Source organism: Antrostomus carolinensis, unplaced genomic scaffold (genome assembly GCF_000700745.2).
Source record: "Antrostomus carolinensis isolate BGI_N321 unplaced genomic scaffold, ASM70074v2 scaffold21824, whole genome shotgun sequence".
NCBI lineage: Eukaryota > Metazoa > Chordata > Aves > Caprimulgiformes > Caprimulgidae > Antrostomus > Antrostomus carolinensis.
Genome location: NW_010311695.1, coordinates 31,781 through 41,788, shown reverse-complemented (window position 1 = coordinate 41,788; position 10,008 = coordinate 31,781). Strand labels below are relative to the sequence as shown.

General features: G+C 42.0%; 1 protein-coding gene across 1 annotated transcript in view; it reads left to right on the top strand.

Annotated features, from left to right (window-relative positions):
• The first annotated feature begins 6,141 nt into the window (after nt 1-6,141).
• ELK4 (ETS transcription factor ELK4) overlaps nt 6,142-10,008 on the top strand; it is a 6,908-nt gene continuing 3,041 nt past the window's right edge. The window contains 3 exon segments of the mRNA XM_010166811.2: nt 6,142-6,165; nt 7,912-8,127; nt 9,545-10,008. The exon segment at nt 9,545-10,008 is cut by the window's right edge and continues 16 nt beyond it. Coding sequence (XP_010165113.1) covers nt 7,921-8,127; nt 9,545-10,008 — 671 coding nt within the window. The 5' untranslated portion in view covers nt 6,142-6,165; nt 7,912-7,920.

Here is a 10,008-nt window from a genome sequence, read left to right as displayed (position 1 = left end):
ATCCTGACCTTTTTTTCACAGCCAGACTTCTAACAATCCCCGTTGTTCCTCTGCCTGTGCTGGTGGGAATCCAGAGTTCTGCCTTCGCTGCTGTCAGGGGTTTTAAGTAGCAGCTCCAGAGACAACAGGAATGGTTTTGTAGGCGAGTGCTGTGCTCGGTGGGTGCAGGATCCAGTCATGAGCGTTTCGTTATCTTTATCTTTGTCATATTCAGAACAAACACCATCCCAGCACCAGGCACAGCCTGACTGAGCTGCAGCTTCGTGATTTTTTTTGTTGGCCTGTTTATTTTTAGGGTCTTAGCGCCTGTTTGTAGAGAATAGTTGTTCCATCGTCATAGCAACCGGGCTGAGTGTATTATAAACATTATTAAAGGAAACCTTTTCCATCTTAAATGAGACTTCCTTTTCATAATAAAGTTAGGATCAACGTGAAACGTTTAACCTTTTGTTCTGGGTTTACTCTGTAGCAAGATGTGGAGATCAGACCGTTTGTTCTTAAACAAAGATGCTTTTACTTTCAGCAGATGTATTGTGCCTATTGAAGCTCATTTAATCTGCTGTTGGTAAACATTCCCCTCAACCCATTGTGGTGCCAGAGAAGGAGGAAGCTGGTGTAATCTGTGCTAGTGTAATCTGTGTAGAGAGGAACTTACAGGGAAATAAATATTTTTATGATTTATTCAAAAACAATCACATCAGTGTCAGAAACCAACCAAGTAACTGATCACAAGCATTTCATTTTTGAAGTTTACTGTTCTCTCTATTTGTTGTAAGTTTCCATGTTTGGTTTGGTCTCTTATCCTGCAAAAGGAGAGGTAGAAAAGGGGAAACTTTTCATCAAAGTGTACAGAAAAGTGGAGAAATGAGGTGTGCTGTCCATAAAACTGGCTGTGCTGAGATGTCGGTCATCGTTAGCCAGGGATGGAGGATCCGAGGGGAAGTACATGGACTATGCTTTGAAGTTGCCCTTACTGACCATGTTCAAACAGGTTAAAACGTTTTAAAGTGTCAGGGTGTGCTAGTCAAACCTATATTAGATAACAAAACAAGCACTGTTGTCTCTGTATTAAAATTAAAAACCCAACAAAAAACCTGTTTGGCTCAGCTGCTTCTCCTGACTTGAGTCTTCAGCCATCAGTATGATGGGATTCCTGATGTCACTGTTCTCCTTCATGGCTTTTTCTGTTGCTTTTTTGCTAATACAGGAGGGTTTTCTCAGGAATCTGAAAGATGGAGAAGACCAGAAAATACTTGCTTAGAAAAGGAAGTGCTTATTTCTCAGATAGGAGTTAAAAAGCTGAAACAATGTGCTCCTAATACTCAAAAATATTTGCGAACACCTTAATTTCATGTAAAGTAACTTAAATTTTGAACCAGGAACCTGAAATTTATTGCAGTGTTTGTTTTCAATAAATACAACTGTCAAACTTGGAGTGGGATTAGGCAATGAAAACTCTGGAGCAGCTCTTATCATGAGGACATCCTCCAGCATTTCCTTCCAAGGAGTTTCCTGCCTTGATAACCACGGCCTCTCCTTCAGAACAGGCTGAGTTTTCCTGACTGGTTTGGAAACAACTGTGCAGTGAATGCCAGAGCCAAGGGGAAGACAAGAATTGATTGGAATCTAGGCTGGGTTGTTTTTTTTCTTACTCTTGCCTGATTTTAGTATTTATTAGAGAAGGTATAATTTGATTACTACTTGGAAAGCTGCCAGGGTTTGGAATTTTTTTTAATGGTGGTGTTGTAGATGTAGAAGTTTGCATCTCTAGTTTAATTCCTTGTAAACAGTAACTTTAATTCACCTGGTTTTGGGGAAGTAAGCTAACAAAACAAGTGATAGTAATTAAAATACTTCTACAATGCTCTGTGTATTCTGGAAAAGGACTAAATACCCTTACACGCTTCCCACCACATCAGAATATTTCAGTAGGTAGGTACTAGCACCCTGAAGAGGTTGGGTTGTGGACAGGAGGTTTCATACGTGTTGGGCCAGCAGGCTCTTTCTGAAATGAATCAAAATTGATAAATTTTTGATAAATTGATAAATCCCAGGAGCTTGAAAATATTTTATGCAAGGTGTATTATTAATGGGATATTTTAAAGTGCTGTGCTAATAAACTTGTTGCTTGGTTGTGTGTTGATAACCACTTAGTTACATGCTTCATCAGCAATGTTACACCTCCTTGTCCCTTTACTAAAACAAAAGGAATAGGGCAGCTATTAATTCATTTATTTAGTTGCCTGGACATTTATTTAGTTGCCTGAAAAACCTGATGTAACTTTGAAGATAACCCTGTTTTAAAGAAGGAGTTGGGCCTGTGACCTCCAAAAACCTCCTTCAACCACAATTAACCTGTCGTGTATTTTCCTGGAACAACTATCAAGGCTTTGTGTCCACAGGAATATTGCACAATGCAGCAGGAGTTGTTGTCTACACATTCCTTGTGTTCACCCACCATGGGCATCTTAAACCATGAAACCACGGGAATAGTTCTGCACAGTGAACTCTGAGCAGTTCGGCTTTGCCGCGTGTGCGCGGGGTGCTCGTGTGTTGTACGTGGTGGTGTAGAGACTGTTTGCTCACCTGCTGGATGTCTGACTTGTGCTATGAAGTGTGAGGACCCCAAGTACTAAGTGTGAGGACCCCAAGAACATCTCTGAGTTTCTGTTGCTGCCTTTTATTTCTTTCTTTTTTTTTTTTTTAAACAAAGTGTTTGTGATCTGAGATTTGTGTCACCCTCTGTGTTTACCTCTCCTCAGTGCTGCTTCCAGAGTCATCTTTTGAGACATCACTTCCCTGTAAATACCTGGACAGATGTAACTGTGCTATTTAAATATGTGGGTAGTGATGGTTTTGTCCTCGCTGTGTGACATCCTTTCTGTCCTTTGCACTGTCCTTTGTTTCTGACAAGGCTGTAGAGCTTTGTTCAGTCCATCTGCAGAAGTCATCAGGCTGTAGATGCTTATGAGAGGCTGTTGGAACAAACTGAGGTGAAAGGTTGCTTGAGTTGTTCTTGGTGTGGACTCAAAGCACAGGAAATCTGGCAGAAAACCTTGAAGAGGGGGGGTTAGGGCAGACCCCCACCCTGGTCCTGCCTCTGCTACCTTCTCAGGGCCTGGCTGGCTGCTGCCTTGCTGGGCATAACGAGGTGTCCCTCTCCTTTTTGAGCGTGGAGGGATGAACACTTGAGTTTGTTTTGCAATAGTAAGTGTAGCTGCTGGCCACGGTAAGAGATTACCGCGTGCCATTTCCTAAACTGTTCCTTCTCTCTGCTGTGCCACCCAGTGATTGCGCACTCGCCTTCCACAGAAGATGCAAAGCCTGGAGGCTCTGTAATCACAGGGATTGCGTGGAGCACGTTGTGGCACAGATACACGAGGAGAAGTTAGCGGAAAAGATGTGTATCTCCTGTCCTGGCTTCTCTGTAAACTCAAGGCTTTGTAAAGTCAAGGTCTCAAACAGAGCTTCAGCAACCTCAAACGAAGCTGCAGCAACATCAGAAAACTCAAGTTTGCAAGTGCTTGTATTTAGAGTACTGCAGCCAAATTCTGTCAGCTACTCAGTGTACTTCAAGGGTCATCCGTAGGCGTCAGAGAAGATCTCAAGACAATAATAGTACTCTATTTTAGCATACTCATTACAAAGTATAACTGCCCTCTGCCTCTAGCAACTATTTTTTACTTGTACTCAAATAGTGCAGAAGTGGAAAGGCCGTCATCATAAGCAGCACTGTTACTGCTCTGCCTAATTCCCTCATTGTCCTTTAAAATGAGATCTTTTTTTTCTTTCTTCGTGGACTCTTATAAGGAAAATAACCTTCAGCAAAAAGAGTTTGCAGTGGTGTGCTTGTAATTATTGGTATATTCATCTTGAAGAAAAAAAAAGCAATCAAACTACTGGGCTTTTTATGCTGACGGGGAGCTGTGCTAGGAGATTGATGCCTTTTCATGAAAGGAGATGTGATTTTGAAAGAAGTTGAAATGCTGTTTACAAGTCATGAGACAAGTAACCTCTCACCATTGTTGGTGTAGGGTAGGACAGTGGGTTCCTGTCCTCATCTCGATTTCTTTAGTTTCTCTGACTAATGGACCTGTAACATCTCTTGAAGAGTGCAGATTTTGCTTTATGTCTGAATAAAAAGGATAAGAGGCTGCTCTGAAGGAATATGTGGCCTTGAAAATGTCTCTGGTGTGGATGGGAGCGTCTGTGCTGGGGCAGCTGAAGATGTTTTGCAAAACACAGATAGCATGAGGAGCTTGAACTGCTGCTCAGTCCCTGTGGCTGCAAGGTAAAGGCTCCTGAAAGGCGTCAGCCACCTTCTGCCCCAGGTGCTGAAGAAGGAAGAACCTTTTTAAGATGTTCCTCAGTTCATCTTAAACAAAGAGAAGTGCTCATCTCGCCTCTACTGGTTTTAATTTTGCATCTTGTGTGATGTTTTTTTTTTTATCTTGCTTTTTCCTGAAGAAGCAACAGTTCTTTGATGTATTCTTATGCAGTATCAAAGCAACTTTAATAAAAAAAGTTAAATTAGATGTCTTGATTCATAATACAACGCTGTCTCCCATATACATATTATGCTTTCCCAGTTACAGCTTACTCCTGGACTCTGAAGGAGCAAGATGTGCTTGTGATCCCATTGCTTTGACCAGTTGGAGGGTTATTTTCTGCCTTGAGGTGTCTCTCTATTGCTTCCCATAGATGTGCACAATAAATCATTAATAAAGAGGGACATTCATTCTCTTGTATGTGATATAACCTATTCATTACCAATTCCAGAGTGCTCTCTGCTCCTGGTCTACAGCAGCCAAGGAATAAGTAAAACTTCTCCATCCTGTTGTGAATGTGTCTAAAATAACACTTTACAGTAGAGGGTGCTGAGGATATGCAGTGTGTCCTCCAAATAAGGGACAGAATCATGACAACCCTAAAGCCTGTAAATGCCAGAAATATCCACAGTAACTTGCTTGATCTGACACTCCAGTGCAGTCTGTAACTCTGCCCCTGGGAGAAGGATCCTTCCAGCTGGAAAGCTGCAGGCTTTGGGATTTGGGCTGCATCAACTCTTTCCTTTTTTTATTTTGGGAAGTGTTCCTCAGAACAACATAGCTCAGCACTGGGAAAGATGACTTTTTTAAAAAAAATCTTGTTTCTTCCATCATTTCAGTCACTCCAGCCATCGTATTGCTGGACTTTGTGTTGTCAGAGTGCTGGTCTGTCAGCATTGTGTGTCTGCAGCTCAATTCACAATCAGCCGTGACCTGGGCAATAATGCTTCACTGCCGTGGAGGTTGGAGAGCTTGGAGATAATAATGGCAAGGTACTTCTGACTGAAAGGAAAGAGGCCAATGAAATCATAGCATTTAAATTCAGGGATGAAATCTGCATGGATTTTTAGGAGAGGGGAAAAAAAAGAAAAAAGCCTTTGCCACTCTGCAGTTCTGCTGCTAATCTAATTTCTAAGTGGTTGCCTCCCGTTGCATCAGCGCTGTTTGGTGCAGTGCTGCTTACGGGTTTGGAAAGTGCCGTAGATAAATGTAGCGTGGGAATAATCACTCAACCTCATTTTCCTGCTCTTTCTCTGTTAACACATAGCACTGGTATTGACAGCTCTGCAGAATGGTAGAACTGAGTCCTTATGTCTACACAACACCCCATCCGTGTGCATCATCCTGACAGGATAATGAGGCTCTGCTCGTGATGCTCCGCAGCGCGCGCGCGTCCTCTGCCTCGCCAGTAGGCAGGTATGAAATTGTTATTGGCAAATGTGAATACAAGTCAGAGGAGAAGTCCTGGAAGAGACTTTTTTCTTCACTGTGAGGGTGATGAGACACTGGCCCAGGTTGCCCAGAGAAGCTGTGGCTGCTCCTCCCTGGAAGTGTTCAAGGCCACGCTGGATGAGGCTTTGAGCAACCTGGTCTAGTGGAAGGTGTCCCTGCTGCTGGCAGGGGGGTTGGGACTGGATGAGCTTTAAGGTCCCTTCCAACCCAATCCAGTCTGGGATTCTATGATAAGAGTTTTAATGTGGTTGCCTGGCTCTCAGTTCCTGTACAGTTCAGCTGATGTGCCACGGTGCAGTGTGGGAAGAGTCTCAAAGAACAACAATGTTCAGCAGCTGATATTTTCTTAGAGTACCGAGCAATTAATTTGGGCAAGCATGGAGTTGTATGTATATGGTAATTAACAAGGAAAGCACCTTAGGCCAGCATAACAAAGTGGTGTGGGTGTCCTTCATTTTGAGATTGTTCCTTGTAATTGCAGCAATTTAACTGACTTGATCAATGTAACATCCCTGTGTAGTCATGTAAGCGTGCCATTAGGCAGGTATTCTGAAAAATAGGTTAAATGCAATGGGCTGTGCCCAAAAAAAGTACCTGCCCTAAGGCACCTTATTTAAGTAAGAGTGTGTAGTCCTGTGTAAACTGTCAGCAGTAATCCTTTTACAGGGCTGACTAAATTCTGAAGCTCTGACATGTAGACCGTTCTCTTCCTTATATAGGGCTGGCTAAGTGCTGGGCAGTAATGAGATTGGAATAAAAGGCTTTGGTAATGAAGATGAACTGGCAGTCCTGGCTGAATCTGAAACTTATCCCTGCGTGTACATGGACTTCAAACAAGAGGGACACGGGTCCTGCTTGCTGGAGTTAGACTTGATGCTTCTGATTTGCACCTTCTGCTTGTGAATAGGTTTTGGTCACTCAGGCACCAGATTCAGCCAGATGGAAACCCCTGTACTCTTTAGCTTTGCCTTTATTGAGGTTTGACCCTGTGAGGGCGGCTGGGGGGGGGGGAAATCCATCAGTTGCACATATCAAAACATTTTTAATGTGATTCATTGTGATGGTTCTTACTCCAGAGTGGCTGCCTTTGTTTTTATTTCATTGGAAGAAGTTTCAGCTGTCTTAATAGAAGGCACTCTCTTCTGGAATAAGAGAATCCATATGGGATACTGAATTAATGTAATTTTATCTGGTTTAATTCACAGTGTACTTTATGCTTCCCTTGTGCAGACAGGATTATCAATGTTCTGCTTAAAAATATCTGTGGAAGTATTCTGTTTTGTACAGTCAGATATGGTCAAGGAAAAACATCTCTACTGCCTTGTGTGTCCTTGATGAATTTATACATCAACAGCTTCAGTGCAAGAAAACCATGCTGGAAGTACGTGAATCAACTGACAGATACTAGTCCTAGAAAGTCTCAGACTAAGTGACTGATGTAGGTAGGACATGGCAGGAATCAAGAGAAAATAAAAGGCAGGATTTGAAATCACTTTATTTACTTTCATGTTTACTCTCTTAGAAAAGACAAGGATGATGTTTGGAAAAGAGAAGAGATTTGCAAGAGAGGAGATTGGGGGTTGATTGAGAGGGCTGCTTACAAAGAGGTGGTAGGAATGGGAACTGAAGGAAAATTGAGTTGTTCTGCCCTGGCATCTTCACGTAGCTGAAGCAGTTGCTTGATCTGCTCTGTTTTCTTAAAGGTACTGAGGTTGGAGGTGGGTGCAGGGAGGGAAAGGAGGAGGAGGTTTGTGGGTGGTTTGATTTTTACCTGGGTGCACCTGAGCTGGTTCTCATAAAGCAGTACAACTCAGAGTGGGTGAACATGGAACAACTTAAAATTTATTTTTTTGGATAGTGACTCATTGCAACTTACCCAAAGTGACCTGATTTAGTTAAATGAGGCTAAATATAACCCATGTGAAAAGTACTGACATGTGGGAGGAGAAGACAGCAGTTGGCTCTCAGCCTCTCTGTTCTGCAGGGAACATCTTTCACGACTGGTGACTAATAATTTTTACTCTTGCTGGCTTTGGAAATAACATCTCTGCTCTGTTACCCCCTTCTAGGGAGACAAAGAAAATGCAGTGTTCCTAATCTGTTGCCTCTTATCTGCCTTTCTGAATTTCAGCTTACTGCTATGGACAGTGCTATCACCCTGTGGCAGTTCCTCCTCCAACTCCTCCAAGAGCCTCAGAACAAGAATATCATCTGTTGGACCTCCAACGACGGGGAGTTCAAACTGCTCCAGGCAGAGGAGGTGGCCAGACTCTGGGGAATCCGCAAGAACAAGCCCAGTATGAACTATGATAAACTCAGCCGTGCTCTCAGATACTATTATGTGAAGGTAACAAAGTCTGTAAATCCACCTCAAATCCTTATCCATCTTACCAGCCTCTACCTAATGAGCTTTGTTTCCTTTTCCATTCTCTTCAAGGTGTCACTTCTCCCAGACTTAAGTAAGGTGTACTGGTTTTGTTTAGAGGGTTTGGTTTTTTTTTTCCTTTCGTTTATCACTGTGCTGCATTTCCTCCCCAGTGGTTATTTCATAAGGTTCTAGATAGTTTTGTGCCAAATGTTATCTTTTTTGATTTATGTCTTTGCTAATACAAGTCTGTCTTTGAATACTAATCCCCTTTCCAAAAATATGCGCCCTTGCAAGAGTTAAAATCCTCAGCACTCCAGTTTAAGCAACAGAATGATAATGATGATTGAGATGGTGAATGTGGCACCACCTTGAGATCTTTTCTGTAATTGTCCCTACAAAGGGGCTGTGAAAAATAAGGATTTTAATTGAAGCTGCCCAAAGTATTTTTATTTCTCTCCTTGTGTTCAGAATTGCACCTCTAATGTGGTCAGGGAGTTTAGTCCAGCAGAGTAAGATGCTTCTCTTGTTTATCTCATGTCTTTTAATAACTTGTGAGAGCCTTTTATTAGTGTCAAAAAGCTGAACTAGAACCACAGGGTGGGTTCCAGTCACCTTTGCTTCAATAAACCATTTATCCCACAACTGTTATTGTGTGGGTGTACGAGATACAAAATCAAACACAGTTTCTGAGGAACCTGAGGGTTTGCAGCAGGTGGTGTGTTGCTTGGAGTTTATTATTGGGTAACACAAATCTGACTTAGTGAGTACTGAGAGGTCTCAGTAAAAATAATTGTGTAATAAATACGAATCTTCTTGGGTCCAAATGGTGTGTGGCATTTCACTTAAGAGCAAAACAAGTTTGACAGATGCTGTTTTGTGGTATTGAAATAGCTGATTAACCTACATTCTGCTGACTAGTTCAGCTACTTATTTTCTTTTAATATCACCTTCTTAAGAAAAAAGGGGGTTTGATTGGAAATATTAGCTCTCAATTCTGCAAACACCTTAATTCTGCATGTTCTCCTGTTAGATTACTTTTGCTGTACCCAGGTCAGTGATCTTTGATGGCACTAATGGGTAATTTGTTTTGTTTCTTAGCTAATCTTTTAAAATATGTTAAATATAATTACTTGGCAGTTTTAAGGCTGTTTGTTAGTATATTTACTGTCAGGTTAAGCTCACCTGTTTGTTTTGTCTGCAAGGTCTGGAAATGATACTTTGGGAGCGTAACTGAATTGCCAGAATGCTCTGTGTTTCCAAAAGGAAAAAAAAAGAAACAATCTTTCCTGCAAGATTACAGACTATCTAATTTCTCAGTCTATTTTAGGCAGTGTTTGTAGGAAGAAAATTAATCTGAAGAAGGCCTAAATATATATGTCTGTCTTCTTCCCCACAGAATATCATTAAAAAAGTGAATGGTAAGAAGTTTGTCTACAAGTTTGTTTCTTATCCGGAGATTTTAAATATGGATCCACTTGTCGTGGGACGTATAGAAGGAGACCCTGAAATGACTGGTTTTGCAGAAGTTAGCAGTGCTCCAAAGGATGTGGAAAACTGTGGGAAGGAGAAGTCTCAGTCATGTGCTAAATCCTCCAGCCGCAATGACTATATCCACTCAGGCTTGTACTCCTCTTTTACTCTGAACTCCCTGAACTCGTCCAGCGTAAAACTCTTCAGGTCCATCAAGATTGAGAATCCAGCTGAGAAACTGATAGAGAAGAAACCTGCTCAGGATCCAACGCCCTCTGTCATCAAGTTTGTAACCATGCCCTCCAAAAAGCCTTCGTCTGTCCCCCTGGTCTCTACCACTTCAGTGGTCTCTGCCACTTCCACTGCTTCTGCCACTTCAACCGCATCCTC